The following is an 18,708-nucleotide window of genomic DNA, read 5'->3' on the forward strand; positions in this document are numbered from 1 at the left end:
GAATACTCAAAATATTAACTCAAGACCAAGTCAAGAAGCAAGTTCTATAACATTGGGATGTAATGATGTGCCCCCAGACGAACTGTTATAAGAGTTTCTGAAGACTTCTCTACGCTCACCCCAGGCTCCCTCTCAGAACTCCCTGGAATGATTATTTCCCCTAGCCCCAATCCCCCGCAAAAACTCTCTGATCACCCAGGCACAAGACACCAACCAACCACCCTCTGTCAAGTCCTACTAGATGCATATGAACTTCTTCAGCACTAAGGTAAGTTGGTTAACCCTTTAGCTCCACTTTGCAATCATTCAGCTACAGCTAAAACAAACATGCTTTTTTCCCTACAGGAAATAAGTACCAGTTCCTCCGGACCGCCTGCTGTGGGTGCGTAGAAGAGCTTGTACTGGCGAGGATTGCCCTCTGCGTGGTCCCAGCGAACGTTCAAAGTGCTGGTGGAAGGGTCGTACACTCTGAGGTTCCTCACGGTATTCAAAGGTTCTGAAATACACGGAAAGCACCTCACAGTGTGGTCCTGACAACCCAGCGCTCACAAAACACAGGCTCACTGATGTTTCCCCACCCCACAAATATTTGTTGAAGTCCCGAAGAAGTGAAAGAATGTCTGTGATCATCTGACACATGTCTCATCTCTCCGGAGAGATTTTGGCCCCTGAGCGGTTTTTGTTTGTTTTATCCTAGAAAGCAATAGACGTCTTTCTCCTTGAACAGAGACAGATGACTCCAAGTAAGGATATTCAAAACAATTAAGATCATTATTAACATGCATTTTAAAAGATTAGCAAAAGGCTGGGTCACCCCAGGGTTTCCAGAGAAAGATGTGATTCCATCCCCATGAACGATATTTAAAAAGCCGTAGGAGTCTGGGTTCACTTACTGGTCTTGCCCCTTCCTGTCATGCGACCGCCTTCACCATCTGGATACAGGGAGGACACAGTGATTGTGTAAGGCGTGTCAGGCTTCAGCTTCTGTAGGAGCACACTGTTTTGCCGGCCTCCTACCATGGTCTTGAGTAAAACAGGGAGAAGTGTGAGCCTTGCTCTCTCCATCTCACTAATCTGTTAGAAAAAGCTCTTTCTACAGGGGAGCTGCTTGAGACCTTTGCCAAGATCTGGAAGCAGGTCCCACAGTGAAAGCTGAAAATATATCTTAGGGTACAATGTTAAATGTAAAATATGCACTTTCAATCATAAAAAGGAAGGGATTTTAAGCCTTAAACTGGTGACCTTAAAAAGCTATTTCAACTTGCTAGCCGCCAGCACTGTGAAATTTCATCCAAGACACATTTCACAGATCTCTTCCCCAAAAAGGCATTTATCATAAGTGAGCTGCAAAGGAACTTTAAGATAGCAAAGAATTGCACAATAGTAGAGGCTCTGCACCATTAAGTATTATTCTTACCTTTTTACAGATGTTTTTTATTTGCTTTAGAAACATATTAAAATGATTCAGCAAAAGATCTAAAGCTTTTGGTTTTCCCCCTCAAAAACTGCCCCTCTAACAGCATGAGCTGTGTAAACTACGTGACGGGACACTCTGCCAGGCCACACTCAGGATTCCAGCCTTGTGGTATGAAGCTTTTTCAATATCCTCTGATTACAGAGTTTGAAGGGTTTTATTCATTGCTTAAGGCCGCCTAGTTATCTTACTGAAAGGAAATTTGTATGATTTGTTAACGGTCTACCAAATTCAGATGTTTATGCCATACTAATTAAAATCGCATGAAAATGGCATGCTGCCCACGGATCCACATGTGGATGGTTGGTCCAGATGTTTCCCACTTAGCACGCATCCACTCAAGCAGTCTGCCTTTCAGAGGAAACCTCAGTGAAGCACTGTATTCTTCCTCAATATGGGCAAATTGAACCACAGTGGCTAATTCAAACAAATTTAGTATTTGAGGTTATGAGAACCAAGTATCAATGTATTTGATACTTAACAAATCTGAAAGCATCCACTTAGTAGAACTAGCCTCAGGATGAAGCAGAATGGTGTGTGCCTGCTTCTCCCATCCAGCTCTCCAAAATATGCCAGCATCAGTGATTCATTACTTTATTTCATAGACTAGCGTTAAAATGCAAATATCCTTAAGAATAACAGACCTTAAGGGACTATCAGCTAATACTGTACAGAGGATCAGTTTATGAGACTCCTTCTAATTATAACAAACAGCTGAGAGACAGGAAAGAGAGACCCAGGGCAGCAGTTGGATGGTCAGTATCACCAAGAACAGAAATGCTAAGGACAAGCTTTGCCTAAATCTGGCCTGGCACAGATGAAAGTTCTGTTTCTGCCATTAAAATATCAGTCCATCAAATGTGTCTTATTTTATATAAAAGCCAGTTGATGACACTTGTATTTAGTTTACTATTGATAAACTATAAGAAATTCTTAATCCAAATGTATCACACTAAGTCTAGATCTATGGAAACCTCAACAGAGCAGCTCACAAGAGCACTAGTTCAGCTAAACCCACTTCCTGCGCAGGTTCAGAGACCTTTAACCACTGCCAGCATCTACCTCTGCTAACACCTCTAAACTGGGAAGAGGTATGACCCATTTGCTGGAGCTCAGAGAGTCAGACAATTAAAAGTTAATAACTCACTCTCTCTAAGGCAACATGAGGAAAAATCACAGCCCCCAACAGTCAACAGAATGCTAGACCTCACCAAAAGAGGGATTTGAAATAAATCAGAAAGCATCACCCTATCTGTGTAAAAATCATGCTGATTCCTGACCCAGGGTAATGTGTGCAGTTCTGGTCACACATTTCATAAAACAAAGCTGAAGAAGGTTCAAAGACAGACAACTAAAGTAAGCAAGGTAAATGGACAGGGCTCTTGTTAAATACGGGAAGGCTGGGAAGAAAAAGAAGATGAAGGCCGAGTTTACAGTCCTACAGTCCTTCTCAGGAAGCTCCATTTGGAAAAATATAAAAGTGATAAATAGTGTAAGTTAGGTTGAACAGATACCCAGATCTAGAAACATCAGATCTAGAAGATACCTTATGACATGGAAAAAAACAGAAAAATTAGAATAATGGAAGTTTAGCAAACTCTCAACGCTTGATCAAGTTAGAGATGTAAGAAATGAAAATAAAAATAGAGTCAGAAATCTAGCTATCTTCATGGATAACCCATCCCTAATAGTTTTTAAGGAAAACATGAATGCATTGAGGCACATGCCTGATGCTGTGAGGCTCCATCAGGGATGAAGCCAAAAAATTCCATCCAATACAGTAAATCTTGCAACTCTGAAAACAGTAAGTGTGACTAACTAAACGCTGGGAGTGAGAGGGGTCTGAGGGGGAGAGGGTAGAATTCATCCAAGTCACGTTTTTTCAAAATGAATTACCGTTTGTTCATTGCCTTCCCCTGTTGAAGGCTGATAGGTGATTCTGTACTTCTGCACACGACCGCTAGCAGGATCCCACTTAACAGTCAAGCTGTTAGAAGTTGCATTGTACACCTGAAGGTTCCGTGGGCCACTTTTTGGAGCTGAAAAAGGATTGTTGAGAAACAGAGTAAACAAACTGGAGAATGCCTCTCCCACAAATATGCACTGTTCCCAAGGAAATCAAGAGAGCTGTATACTTCTAGGCTTAGAACTAAATTTTTTTTAACATCTTTATTGGAGTATAATTGCTTTACAGTGGTGTGTTAGTTTCTGCTGTATAACAAAGTGAATCAGCTATATGTATACATATATCCCCATATCTCCTCCCTCTTGCGTCTCCCTCCCTCCCACCCTCCCTATCCCACCCCTCTAGGTGGTCACAAAGCACAGAGCTGATCTCCCTGTGCTATGCGGCTGCTTCCCACTAGCTATCTATTTTACATTTGGTAGTGTATATATGTCCATGCCTCTCTCTCACTTTGTCCCAGCTTCCCCTTCCCCCTCCCCATATCCTCAAGTCCATTCTCTAGTAGGTCTGTGTCTTTATTCCCGTCTTGCCCCTAGGTTTAGAACTAAATTTGACCCGATGGTAAATGATGGTCATTGACTCTCAAATGACTCCTCAACAAATAGTAGCAAAGAGCAAAGATTTTCGAGAAAGACCTGTTTAAAAGAGGCCCCAATCAACACCTTACGATTTAAAAGCAGAAGGCCTGTTTGCAATGGATTTTGTGTTATTTTTCATTCATTCATTCATTATTTGGTCATCCGTACAATCAGCAAATTAAATTCTTACCTTGTGTTGTTAAGGGTATCAAACGCACTACAAAAAACAGAATATGGGGATATATTACGAATATAGGCATAGCTCTATTCTATTCATATTAAGATAACAATGTCGTATGGAAGGTTGAACACCTACATGTGCGCTCGCTGCCACTCAGGTCGTCGCTTTCTGACTCATCAGGATAGATGGCCGTAACAGAAACTTCATAGAGAGTGTTCGGGTTCAGGTTTTCAAACACCAAAGTATTCTCATCTCCATTTAGGATGGTCTTAGGGAAAGAGGAAGAAACAACAAACCCACACAAGGTTAAGTCACCAGCTACATCATGCACTCCATGGCAGTTGGTTGACATCATTTAGCCAGATATTCCTCCTGCTTTGAGGCACGCCATGAGCTCTAAAGTCACTAGTAGGAAAGGATGCTTTTCAGGCAACAGAGGTAATGCACATTTCAAGCAAGAGTCCCTATAATGAAAAGCGATTTAAAAAAAGAGAGAGAGAGAAAAAGAGTTAACACTACCTCCATCTTATCTGTGCTTCCAGAAGGTGCCCAGGTGATTCTGTAGAGAGACACATCAGAAGCTCCGTGATCCCAGGTCCCTCTGAAACTCTCTGGAGTCACTTGAGTTATCTGTAGGTTTGTTGGCGCTGGCACGGTGTCTGTCATGAGAAAAGGCAGGACTGGTTTTCGATGTGATCCCCAAACTTAATATAATAAAACTGCCTTGTTCTATTTTAATGGACATGGGAAAACTGGCTGACAACATTGCTTAGAGCCAAGTATCTAACCAATTCAGTTCATTTGAAAGTAAATATGAGAGAGAGCCCCGAAAACTGCAAGCATTTTATGGCTATAACAGACTACTTCCCGTCTATTAAAATGGTGATTTTTTTTTTAAAGGTACCGTTTAGTCATACTGTTCTAACACAGTGGCTCTTCATCGTTTTGTCCCTCCCACTTTTGGAGAATCTAAGGAAAACCCTGGACTCTTTTGCACAGCAGTACAGAAGCATAAACTTTAGCCCATAATATCAGAGAGTTCATGGACCTTCATGGTCCATGAAATCTTATGATCTAAGTAATCCACGCATAAGCTTTTCCTGCAGATCACTAACCTTACACACAATGTGATGCTGACTGTATCAACTCTATTCAGAGACAGGACTAGCCCTGCAGTGCTGATAATGGCTGCAACCCCAACTAAGAGCCCTTCTGTTGACCAGGCACTGCAGCTGGTTTGCAGCACAAGCAATCTGGAACATCTGAAACCAGTTCTGAGCTTTCATTGTCAATTATTTCTCTATCTCCTGGTAACCAAAGCCAACTACACAAAAGCCAGAGCCACCAAAAATTTGTTTCTAATAGTTACAATGAAAAGGCCCATTGAGATAATACCACTTTCACAAGCACAACTGCAAAACAAACCAACCATTAAGGGTGGGCTTTGGATGTATGTAAAAGTTCTTAGGAAATCTTAAGGATTAAAAACAAGTATTAATTTAGTATATTAAATGACAGGCTTTGACTAGTCCTTCTTCCTGACTTTTTCTTCCCTTTACTATTCCTTTACTTCCCTTTAAATTCCTGCTGTATTTATGAACATCTGTCAGCCTGCTCATATGGACAAATTTTCATCTCTAGCCACTACCCTTCCAGGAAAGAACTGATGCCAAGAAGGTTATTAAAGTTGCTAAGAGATTTCACATGGTAAGAAAAGAGCAGAAGTGGATACTGTCTGAAGTTAAGGAGGAGGCTGTGAAATTTGACAAGATGCCTTGATCATGGATAGACAGCTGGGCACTGAAGGAGAAGCTTCTGAGCCTCTGGTGAGGGAGTTGCTGTATAGGAAGTAAAGTTCTGGACTATAGCACTGATCCCTCACCGCTAGTTTCCTGGGCGAGGCTGGGCAAGTCACTTAAATTCTCTAGACTTCCTGTGCTGTCCGCCATGGGAGCCACCAACCACATGTGGCTATTGGGCATTTGAAATGTGGCATCTGAATTGAGATGTGCTAAAAGTGTAAATTAAGACACACTGGATTGCAAAAAATTACTACCAAAACATATGTGAAATATAAATAATTAGTATACTGATAAATGTTGAAATGCTAACATTTTAGATACACTGGGTTGAATAAAACACATTATGAAAATTCATTTTTCTCCTTACCTTTTCTATTTTCTAGAAAATTTTGAGTTACCTCTGTGGCTCCCATTATATTTCTTGGGAACCCTGCTGGCTCTAGACCTCAATTTCTTAACCACCATTTAATTAGGAAATGATGTGCTGAGCACTGAGTGACAAACTGGAGATTCAAAATTGAGCAAAATAAATATGTTTGTGCCTTCATGAGGAAGGGGCCAGGGGGAAGTAGAATAGATAGGAAAAGACCAACAGGCAATAATAATTGGGGTAAATACCATGGAAGCAGCATGAGAAGGAGAGAAAGCAACATCCCTTGAGGTGGCCCAGAATGGAGCAGGGAAGATGGGGCCCCTGCAGGTGCCCTGTATTCTTCCGCCTTCCCGCTGTGGAATCTCCCCTTCCTCTGTGTGCCATGTAACTCACCTTCCTTTCATGATCCCATGTATTGTTACTTTTTATCTTCACAATGGAATACTACTGAGAGCAAAGATGCTTATATTTTGTTAGCCCTGATAGCACTTAACATAGAGTAAGATCTCAAAAAAATTGATAACTAATGCATGCTTTCCAGAGAAAACGTCCAATATGCTTTCTCCCCACCCCCTTACACACACACACACACACCCTGGTTAAGTATCTGGAAGATGAATTAGTGACAGTGGCTGGTAGAATAATAGGAAAGAAATTATCATAAAAGGAATGGACATAGAGATAGAAGATGGGAAGAAAATAAGTGAAAAACAATCTATGAACCCAAATATTATTAAATTCTGGCAAAAATAACATTAAGAAATGCACAGAGAACTATACTCAGTATTTTGTAATAACCTATAAGGGAAAAGAATCTGAAAAGGAATACGTATATACATGTGCGTGTGTGTGTATAACTGAATCACTTTGCTATACACCTGAAACTAACACAACATTGCAAATCAACTATACAGCAATAAAAAAAATTTTTTTAAGTAATGAAATAATCCAGTTATTTCAGTGACACGTGCATGCAGTGTTGTTTTCCAATTATCAATAAAGCGTAAGCACAACTCACGGGTGGTTTCTTGAGCAGTCACTGGGGGAGACTCCCCCTCATCATACACTGCAGACACGCTGACTGTGTACCGGGTCTGTGAGATGAGGTCTTTAAGAGGTGTGCTGGCCCGTGACCTGTCCACCTCTACCTACAATAGAGCAGTGAACTATTTTTACAAAGTTTAATTTTGACATCCCTCTGTTGTTGGCTATATCTCTCAGCACAAGAGCATAAGAATTGTGGTACAAAAAAAAGCAGTATTTTCCAATTTGCATAAGAGTCCAGGAATTGGAGATCATTTTTCCAAAGTGGAAAAAATGTATGTACTGAGCTGTATCTGGCACTAGTGTCTGGTAAATGATGACTGCCTAGGAATTCAAACAACCTAATCATTTCCCTCACTTCCCCGTCTCCCCTCATATCACTGTGCGATTTCTTTCAGAAAAATTCTCCTGTACATTAGCTGATTAGACCCACTGGTCATTGTACTGCTTTTGACATTGAAACCCAGAATGAAATGAATGTGTGCACAGGTATAAATTAGCTTGTGTACCATCCAAATGACCAGCACAGTCTGTAACTGGGTGCTTAGAGAAACCATTTCTAGCTTCCAAAAATGCCTCTGAGATTCTCACATTAATGCCCCTTCAGGCAAACATAAGTTTTAAACCCATTCGCTGGCGAAGCTCCTCAGTTTGCTTCCACTTTGAAGCAGGTTGTCATGGAAATAGCTCTCCATCTCAGCATCATCTCAAAAATGCTCAAAGCCAAAGGGACAATCCTCTGACATTATATTCCTACTTTCTCTCTGTCCTGTTCAAGTGTCCTATCTTCCCATTCCCTGACAAACTCCCCCTCTTCTGTCCTGCATCCCCTTGCTAGCTTTCACTTTTAGAAACATTATTATGACATTTTTTAGTAATTCGTAGAATGCAGGCACCATATTAAGAATCTGCAGGAGAGCGAAATGCCATCTAGACTCTATAACTCTTTATCTACAAAGGGATGATGCTTTTAGGATTAATATCACACAGCAAAACATTTCCAAACTAAATGCAAGACAGTCCAATATATTATCAATATTCAAATAGTGCTCTATAAATATATAATGTTTCCAACACTATGTTCATAAAGTGACAAGTATTCAAAACACGTTATACTTGTTTAGATTCTTCTGTTAAACCTACTAGGACTAAACAAATATTTCTAAACCCCTTCTAATCTCAACCTACCTCTTTGGCATCCTCTTCTGGTGTTTTGTAGCGAACAATGTATTTACGCACTTTTCCAGGTGCAGGTTCCCATAAGACGTTCATGGTGCTGTGAGTCACATCTCTGAGTTTCAGATCTCGAGGACTGGGCAAAGGCACTGGAAATGCATGAGAAATTAGGGCCAGATGTGGTTCTCAGCCAAAAAGCTCTAAAGCATCCACATAAGCTTTCAAGAAGTTGTTTGGAGAAAACTTAAAGGTGTGCAGCAAAGTAACTAAGCAAATTGGCTATGATGATAAAAGCACTTTGATTTTACCAGGTACAGCTGAATTCTTCTTAAGGAGGCTTTTTAAAAACAGGATAAATTTAAATTTTTATCACAACTCTAACTTCTCGTTTATATGTTAACTTTCTCCCACTCTATTTAAATAAGCTCTTACTTGTTGCTCAGCTATAATAAATCATAATTCACCATAAATGTACAGCTCATGTGTCTTTATCAGACATTTAAATCGGTTAAGATAGAAATCAAAATGAGTCACGCTTCCTGAAGAATGTGATAGAAAAACAAATGGTTACAAGAGTGAAGCATGAAGATGAGCCGAAATTAAGCAACCAATAAGCTTACAAGAAAACCCACAGGAGCCCTAACAGTTAGAAGAGAATCCAAATGATAAATTTTCACCAAGTCAAACAAAGCTTTACCTTACAAAGGACAAGGAGGATAACTAATGGAGAGATTTTCTCTTGTTATATGAGACGCATCTCACTCTCGAGCTGCCTCTTTCACCAACTTCCTTTATCTCTCCTTTCAAGTCTGTACATCTCTCTTCCTGAATCTCTGTCTCCACTTCCATGTTTCTGCACCTCCATCCCTTTTATGTTTTCATCTCTCAGCCCCTCTCTGTGCCCTCTCCTCCCCTCCTGCTGCAGTCTAGCCCCACATCCAAATCCATAGCCACATTCGTCTTTCAGCCGCTCCCCACTCTCTCCACCTGCCGTCAACCCACTGCCGCAAACCACCAGCTCCAGACGGGATCCGACGTATGAAAGATGATTCTTTGTTGTCAGTGACTGTATCTTGCTCTACCTCATGGGGTTTCTTTTTTCTGCCTCATCATGCTTCTGTCTCAACACCGTTCCCCCTTGAACGTTTCTTCCAACTTCTTAATTTCCTCCGAAATGTGGTCTGAGACTCACCAAATTTAAGCCAAGACATACTTAGAATCCCAGCATGCCCACCTGGAGAAGCATGAAACAAAACTACCGCTGGGTAAGGCCAGGATCCTAAAAGCCATCACTGTCACTTTTCAAGAAAAAGCACCTGAGTGCTAGTGAAGCAAACCAGAAACACAAAAGGGGCTGAACAATACACACAAGAGAAGTGCAAACCACGAAAGAGTCCAGGTCCTCCACGCTGAACTACATTTTTATCAATACATTCCCAACACCTAAGCACAGGACTGGAGTATCATAGATGATCAGTATGTTTGGGGACTGAGTTAATTTACTTAACAGAAACAGACTTATTCATGTGTGCCGTAGTTTCTACTTCAACAAGAACTTAGAATATCTTGATCTTAAACCTAGAATCTACACTCACCCGATATTCCCTTCTCACCAATGCCATATACAATATTTCATGGATCTACAACAATATGGATTGTAAGATGCACTGTAATTTTATGTTCTATTCTCTGATTGACACCTCATCAAGAGCAATTGTAAGACACCATTGACTGTAAGATACATCTCAAAATATGGGAAAATAAATGTGAATCTTACAACCAATTTAAGATGCTGCCATAAGTCCAGAAATAAACTTAATTCTCAAATTAGATTGCCATAAGTAAGAACCCTGCAACTGACACACAAATTATCAAAATTATTGTTAGCACGATTGGGTGAAGGAAGAAGCCTAAAGAGCGTGTTGTATTCACAGCAATAAGGGAAGAAGGAGAACTGGCGACGTCTTACAGGTGACCTCCCTCGCAGTGAAGGGGTCGCTGGTGAGGTCGTGAAGGGCAGCCTGGACGGTGACCGCGTACTCAGTGTTGGGGAAGAGGTCACTCAGCTGCACATCGGTCACTGTCGGCTCCACGCGCATCTGCCGATGGACAGGCCGAGGGGAGACAACACATTCCAATTAAACGTTTCCACTAACAGGGCATGGACAATTACACCAATCTGTGACTGCTAGATTTTCACACAACTTTGATTTTTCATTTCTCTGTCCTGCATTTCCTTTCTCATGCTGATGATTTTTTAAGATTCGTCAGAGGTCACAAATCTAATCTTGTGTTTTTCTGTTTTGGGTGTAGTTATAAATGAGTTCGTGAGTAACTGCCCCGTAATGGGGACTCTGCAACCGTGAAGTCCCAGGAAGACCCAACAATAAAGAAACAAACGCTTCCCACCTCTTTGGGTTTGGTCGGCTCTGTGGCGTTGATGGCTTCGTAGGACAAGGCGTAGCCAGTAGCGCCCCCCACTGGCTGCCACTGCACGTGCATGGTGGTGGGGCCAATGTCGTAAATGGTCAGGCTAACCACGGGCACCGGCACTGTTGGAATGTAAAAGAAGACACCAGTCTAGTTCTTGTCAGTCTACTCATTTTTCAATCGTTTCCTACTTATTGATATTTGTATATGCTAAATAGAAAACAGGTTGCTGTGATAAATCAATGAGAGTTAATATAACCCTTTCCTCTCCCCGCGAAAACCCGATCTCATTGTTTATCGCCACCTCATACTAGGACTGCAAGTGATAACTATTTCATAAAGCAAAGAAGTTTAAGTGTAAAATGGCATTCTAGTGAGTTCATGTGGAAGCCAAAACAGAGACCAACTTCCTGAGATTTCAACCTCTTTTTCTGGAACATCTGTAAGTTGACCATTTTCATTCTTCAACCACAAAATTTCATACATAAAAAGCCAACATAATATTTCATTTCATTTTTTAAAAAAAACATTTTAAATGAGAGTGTCATCTATTAATAAGTGGAACTTAGGGGATTCCTCAGAAAGAAGATTAGCCCATGAGGCAGAGTAAAAGGCTTACTGCCTTCTCTCCACTTACCACCTACACAGCTTTCTATTTTTTGTCCTAAGACTGAGTTTAACGTTTTAAGGAATTAGCAGATTAATCCTGTCCATTATGAAATACATTATTTCCCACCTCTGAGGGTCTAAAATAAAGGGAAATAAGAGAAAAGACCTAAGGGACTGAGCAGTAAGTAGAGGCGATTCAGTGACGCCCATTCCTGCCTCTTGTAAGAGGCCTCCCTTCTTCCTGGAGCCCAGCCACGAAGATGGGAGAAGGAAAGAGTATTTTCATATGGCTTCAGACACCCTACCAGGAATAGGAGTGAGGAACATCGTTCCACAAAGCTCTACTCAAAGCCAAAGCCATTAGAGCTTCTCCAGTAAAGGCCAGAGCCCAAAAGTCAGTAAAGGCCAGACTCCAAAAGTCAGTAAAGGCCAGAGTCCAAAAGTCAGTAAAAAAAAAGGGGGGGGGGAGCTCTCACTGCCAGCAGGAAGAACTGAGCTGGCCACTCCTGCAAGCTGCTCTTCCAGGTAATCTGAGTCCCACTCCCCACATGGTATCTTCCCTTAAGAAGTGGATAACTGTTAAAGGTACTTTTCCCTCTAAGATATCTCAGACCATGCCTACCCAGCCAGGTCCCATGATGGCAGGAGCAGCCAGTAAAAGCAGAAAACCACAGAGTATTTATTGAGGACCTGCACAAAGTGTGCATTCAGTAAATATGTGTTGAATGGATATCGAATAAAGGAATGATTTGGAAGGCTGAAAGAAGTCCCACACGGTACAAATGAACTTATTTATGAAACACAAATAGACTCACAGACATAGAAAACAAACTTATGGTTACCAAAGAGGATCGGGGAAGGGGGGACAGAGAAATTAGGAGTTTGGGGTTAACATATATACACACTACTATATATAATATAGATAAACAACAAGGACCTACTGTATAGCACAGGGAACTCTACTCAATATCTTGTAATAACCTATAAGGGAAAAGAATCTAAAAAAGAATGTATACGCATAACTGAATCACTTTGCTGTGCACCTGAAACTAACACAACACTGTAAATCAACTACATTTCGATAAAAATTTTTTAAAAAAGAACACACAAAAAATCCCACAAGGGCTGTCACCTCTTTATCTTAAAAAATAAAACAATGATAAGATTTTTTTTTAAATCTGACTTACAGGTTTTTTCTGTGCCCTTCAGAGGCTCACTGTATTCATCTTCTACCACAGAATACACATTAACAACATACTCAGTTTCAGGCTTCAGATCTTTCAGTACTGTGCTACTTTCCAGTCGGCTTACATAAAACTAGGGGAAAAATTTTAAAAAGAATAACAACTTATGTTATAATCACTTCCCTCTTTCCTCCTATAATTGTGAAGTAGTTAACTACCATGAGCTTAGAAATTATATTTTAATGAGACCATTGTCTTTTGTTTTTGGAAACCACCAGATTACAATGAGATCTTGGACAATGCATACAGTTTATTCTCCCAGCTGTTGTTTCCTTATTTGTAAAATTAGTGGGTAAAACTAGAAGGTCTTCAATGTTCCCTTCCTACTCGATGACTCTAATATAAACTCACGGATAAATTAAGCATCCTCTTAATCCTTAATTAAAAACACTTAATTAAAAAACCATACGAAATTAAGCAAAGCTCTTTCCCTCTAATTAAGCCCAAATGGAAGTGCTTGCCTAGCAAGAAATGGAGAGCGCCATCTTGGACTCAGTTCTGCCCCCTACATCCCCCCAGCATTCCTCTCAGAGCCCTAAGGAGGAGGACCCAATCTCAGGACCAGGAAGGAGTGGGTTGTCTACTCACTTCTTGCCGTTTCCCTCCAGAAACTGGGTAGTATTCCACCTTATACCTATCCACACTGTCAGAAGGAGGCGTCCAGCTCACTCTCATAGAACGATGGGTCTGCTCAGAAATAACTAGGTTGGAAGGTGCTTCCAAGTCACCTACACGTGGAAATGAAGTACATACACTTTTTTCATTATTATAGCAAGGTGATGACATTTAAATTTGGTTGAAATGGTATTCCTCTCCATATTTCAAGCTTTTACATGTATTCTTTCACATACTAAAAAGTTATGGTAAATCAGCTTAGAGGCCCAATACTCCTAAGTCCTCTCTGAATGGATGGCCAAAGGGTTCTTCAGCCACAGGAAATTCAAACCTGAGCTCATTATTTTTCATGAAAAGTTGCTCCCCTTCTTCCTGAAAGCACCACAGTTTATCAGTCACCTAGACTCAAAACCTCTGACTTAGCCTTGGATACTTGCTCTGGTCTCTAACCTTGTACATATACCAGTAAATGACACCGTGAGTCCTGACAGCTCCACTGCCTTTATCACTCTTGGCACCACCCAAGTTCACTGCCCTCATTATCGTGTTGACTATTTATATTCACGTCTTATCTCCATAACTATGTTATACTCTGTGAAGACAGAATTGGCTTCTTATTCATGTTTAGTTCCTTTACAAGATCTAATTCAGTGGTACGAGAAGCTAACCACTTTCTCACTCAGGAGACAGGAGAAACCACCAAGTCTTCTAAAATTTGGGAATATCCTACTGCCTGTGATTGTTTTCTCTGTTCATAAGTATAGGTGAAATGACTGACATAGAAAAATATTTGGAATAAATGTCAATGAAAATAGAAATATTAGGTTCATTAGGACCGTTAGAAAGATGTTCCAAATAATAATTATATGAGAACTAATGCAGTGACTCTGTGAGCATGGCAAATCATTCTCATATAAACTCTTTCTACTTTCTTTGTAAGCCAAAGCTGAGAAAAAGAATTTCCATTCTTAGTATCCTAACCTTTACTGTACTTGGGTCATAATCAAGCCTACAAAATTATCAAGCAATTTTACTGTCTGGGAAACTAAATGAATGCAACTATTACGTAGCTGATGTAAAAAAAATAAAGAAAAAGAGATAAAAGATGTTTTCATTCCTACTCAAAATTCTCTCCAACTAAATAAAACCACAACTCTCTCAGCTAATCCAGAGCCAGATGCCTACAAATTCTGGATTCCTGGCTGGTCTGTTTCTCCTGGGAAAAGGCAGTCTATTGTTCAAAATCCAAAAAGAAAATCTGCAAAATTTTGGAGAGAGAAATTCAAGGAGGAACATTCAAATAAATGTATCCTCAGTATCCAAAGCATGTGAAACATTTCTACCACTTTATTTATTAAACTCATTCCAAATTTCCAAAACCAGAATAAATTAGTGAAAGACAATCTTTACCAGAATCTGCATGTATTTAAAAGAAATTTTTCTCATATAATAAGAACCATAGTTTTTATCAGTAGTTTTCCAAAAACCTTCAATTTGGTGATTACCATGTTTTGTCCTATGATTTACACAGATAGTAATCACTTTATACCACTCTCTGTCACTAAAAATTCACTTCCATAATTTTATTTCTAAATCTTAATTCCTTATCAATAGCTACCTTTTTTCAAGGACCTCTCAAAATGTCTTTACCCATTTCGCCTTGAGTAAGTAATTGAACTTCTCTAAATCTGTTTCTTCAGTGGTAAAGAGAGATGATATCCTTTCTAAAAGTCCAAATTCTAATATTGTAATTTGTCTTTATATTTAGAGATTACAAGTGCAAAGTATCAAATGTGATCATCTGTAGTTGGGGCAAAGCAAATCATATATAAGACCCCTCTTCCATTGCTAATCAAAAACAAAAGGCAGCAAACTTTAGAAAATAAAAGTATGGGAACATCCATTTAATAGTTATGTAGAGTGAAGATGCTTTACCAGAGAATAGATATACACCAGGAAAGAAAGCATCTCTCTTTCTTCCCCGATCTCACTTGTGTGTGTGTGTGTGTGTGTGTGTGTGTATGTGTGTGTGGTGCAGGCACATATAAAGTAACTGTATCCTCAAATAAGCTAGAAGTCATGTACAGTTTGATGCCATCAGAAAAAGATCAGGGACTAAATCAATTATTCTCAGCTGGAGGCAATATTCTCCCCAGCACACATTTGGCAAATTCTGAAGATATTTTTAGTCGTCATGACTCAGGGGATGCTACTGGTGTCCAGCGGGAAGAGTCCAGGGATGCTGCTAAACATCTCACAATGCACAAAAGAATCCACTTCCTCCATCCTAAAAAGAATTATCTGGACCAAAATACAAATAGTGCTGAGGGTGAGGAGCCCTGGGCTAACCTTACCTGGACCTTTGACGCTGTTACACAAGTTGACGATGAGGTCATCTACGATCCTGGAGAGGGACTCAAAATCCGCCACATTGTATGCATGGGTATCATCGGGATCTGTTGCAATCATCTTTAACTCAACCTCATCAGCATTTTTAATACCTTGGGAGAAATGGATATACACAAATTAAAAGCATGTCTCAGAAAAAAATTAATGGAACAAAGCAAATATTGCATGGGCTACCGTTATATATTCAATGTTAACTAGAATGTATATATGATTTTCCTGAATAATAAAATGATTACATATATAAAATAGAAACAAAAATAATATAAACTAAAGGCTATTTTGTTTAGCTTCTTCTAAATGCTTCTAGCACTGATTCCCCACCAAAAAGGGTCTCTTCAGTGTTTTTTCTGGAAAGTGAAATAATGGATATCAAAAATAAACATGGTGCTGTGGAAAACCAAACAAGAATTTTCCTGAATCCTATTAATAGTACATTTGTCTTCTTGATTCATTACTCTCTTCCAAGAAGCCATGTCGTTTCGTCCCATTACGAGGAGAAAAGAAAAACATGAATGAACTTCCTGGTACATTATTTTGATAAATAATGTGATAGGGCAAATGTGTCTGTTTGTTTTCTCATGCTTCAGAAAATATCTTTAACTACAAAAATATCCTCAGCACATTTGTCACCCCTGGGGGCGGGGCAATTCTCGTCAATGCTCACCAACAGCAAACAGTTCCACGCCTTCATCCTTGAGTTTTTTTGAAGGTGCTTCAACGTCATCTTGTGATTTTCCGTCAGTGATGAGAACGCCGATTTTTCGAGCTCGAGGCCTCATGCCAGCTTGGGTCTTGAAGCTCTGTTGGCGAATGAAATTCAAAGCCATGCCTAGTGGGATTGTTAAAAGAGCATCAGTCACATCGTTATTCAGCCACAAGCTTTGACCGAAAGCAAGAGCTGACAGCGCGCTGGAGCATCTCTGACTCACCTGTGAGGGTGTTGCCTCCTTTGTAAGGCAGGTTCGCCACAGCCTGCAACAAGCTCTTCTTGTCTTTGTGAGCATTTAACTGCCACTCTGTTCTGGGGTCCCCGCTATACTGAGCAAGGGCTAAAAGGACACCATTGGCATTAGCATGTATAAAAGAGCATGACGAAGACGTCTAAATGCCTTCAATGTTGTCACACCTACCGATCTGTACTCTTTTGGGGCCAATCTCAAAGACTTCCACAATGCGGGAGATGAAGCTCCTCACGGTTCTAAAATTCGCCCGGCCGATGCTCCACGACCCATCCACCAGCAGCACGATGTCTGCTTCAGCCCTGGTGAGACACTCCATCCCTGACACGGCAATCGTGAGACAGCACAGAGTAAGGAGGACATTCTTTGTCAGTTACCTCCTAGCCGTGCCTCTGCCACCCCCTGGGGCTCAGGGTCGCCTAACTGTCTCAGTTCTGTGGCTCATTGATGTAATTTGGAGTTGAAGGCTTTGAAAACATGTCCATACGATTTATTAACCTCAAATAAGAGTCATAGGGAGCATCCATCCCTCCAATAATTAATTCGGTGGAAAATCTTTCCTTCATCTTTGACTATATTTCTGGCCGCAATCGTAGAACATGGAGACTTAAACCGTCATCGTAAATTTGAATGAGCTCACAAACCCAAAAGGTAAAATATATAAGTGGGAATGTACAGCCACCTAACGATAAGACAATAACAATTTTAATAAAACTTTTAACGCGATCTAGATTGGATGTTGCGTTTTTCTAAATATTCAACAGTCATTAGCAGACAAGTATGAGATGAGCTGTTAAAATGTGTAAGCTAGAAAAAGTTTCAGTGAGCCATAAATATCTTTTCAATTAATTAAAGCCCCCAGTATTACATATATTATGAAGGATTAGGCACATAACTCTTAAAATTAGAACGTTTTGAAGTAAAGATATAGTGTTTAAAAATCTGATAGCTATTATTTAGTTTTTAATTATTTAACTTAATCATCTACTATGTATAACAATCGGGTAGATACAGCTGGTGAGGTCTGCACATTTAAAAAATCAAGAGAGAAGGAAGACAATCTAGAAAAAAGATACAAACAAGTATACAGATTGAGAGCTACAGAGACCACAGGCACAAACACTGATACAAAGCTAGGGTGCTTTGGAAAGAGAGAATTATCCCAATATCCTCTGTGCACAAGCTACAAAATAAAAATATAAGTCAGTTAATTAACATCATCATAAGAGAAACAATTGAACATTAATGCAAAACAGCAAGAGTTGACCCTTTCACTTCTTTTATCCACATCCATGTTTTCAAACGTTTTCTTTTCCAGAAGCTTATGTTACCAGCTACAAATTTTTCAACTTCTTGCCATGTTAGCAACTGATCTTTGTATTACAAAAAACAACAACAACAACAACAACAAAAAAAAAACCTCACTGAGAAAGATTCAGTGACGCCCATCACACTACAAAGGCGTCACTGCGTATTGGACGCTCCATCAGGAGTTAGGATTCCCAAGTACTATTCCAAGCACCTAAGCCTTTACAAGTCTGCTCCTGATCTGCCGAGACCTACTCTTTGTTAGCAAATGATTAAAATATTTAGAAGCAAACTCTACCCACCACCCTCACCTGGAAGAATGTTCAAAACTAGCTTCATGCGTATCAAAGTTGTAGTCATGGCAGGAGCAGAAAAGTATGAGGGCTTTATGTTACCATTTTGCTTCCCAAGTCTTAGTTGCCCACCTATTTACAGAACCCAGTGCTGCTTGCTCAGCCCAGACAAATCATTTTTACGATTACTTTAACAAAATAAAACTGCATTTTAATCATTAGAAAGAGATTAAAGATAATGTATATT

General features: G+C 40.0%; 1 protein-coding gene across 4 annotated transcripts in view; it reads right to left on the reverse strand.

Annotated features, from left to right (window-relative positions):
- The window catches only part of COL12A1 (collagen type XII alpha 1 chain), a 115,410-nt gene that overhangs the window by 52,624 nt on the left and 44,078 nt on the right, over nt 1–18,708 (reverse strand). For 3 of the 4 annotated variants that reach the window (XM_060114359.1, XM_060114362.1, XM_060114361.1), the window contains 16 exons: nt 17,032–17,181; nt 16,831–16,950; nt 16,566–16,730; nt 15,847–15,993; nt 13,466–13,605; nt 12,821–12,950; nt 11,004–11,146; nt 10,564–10,693; nt 8,603–8,743; nt 7,393–7,518; nt 4,719–4,858; nt 4,335–4,467; nt 4,209–4,235; nt 3,371–3,513; nt 894–1,023; nt 357–496 (listed from right to left, as the gene is read on the reverse strand). In XM_060114359.1, coding sequence (XP_059970342.1) covers nt 357–496; nt 894–1,023; nt 3,371–3,513; nt 4,209–4,235; nt 4,335–4,467; nt 4,719–4,858; nt 7,393–7,518; nt 8,603–8,743; nt 10,564–10,693; nt 11,004–11,146; nt 12,821–12,950; nt 13,466–13,605; nt 15,847–15,993; nt 16,566–16,730; nt 16,831–16,950; nt 17,032–17,181 — 2,105 coding nt within the window. The remainder of the gene's footprint in view (nt 1–356; nt 497–893; nt 1,024–3,370; nt 3,514–4,208; nt 4,236–4,334; nt 4,468–4,718; nt 4,859–7,392; nt 7,519–8,602; nt 8,744–10,563; nt 10,694–11,003; nt 11,147–12,820; nt 12,951–13,465; nt 13,606–15,846; nt 15,994–16,565; nt 16,731–16,830; nt 16,951–17,031; nt 17,182–18,708) is intronic. The other variant, XM_060114360.1, reaches the window with a different exon arrangement.

This window comes from Mesoplodon densirostris, chromosome 12 (assembly GCF_025265405.1).
Source record: "Mesoplodon densirostris isolate mMesDen1 chromosome 12, mMesDen1 primary haplotype, whole genome shotgun sequence".
Lineage (NCBI taxonomy): Eukaryota > Metazoa > Chordata > Mammalia > Artiodactyla > Ziphiidae > Mesoplodon > Mesoplodon densirostris.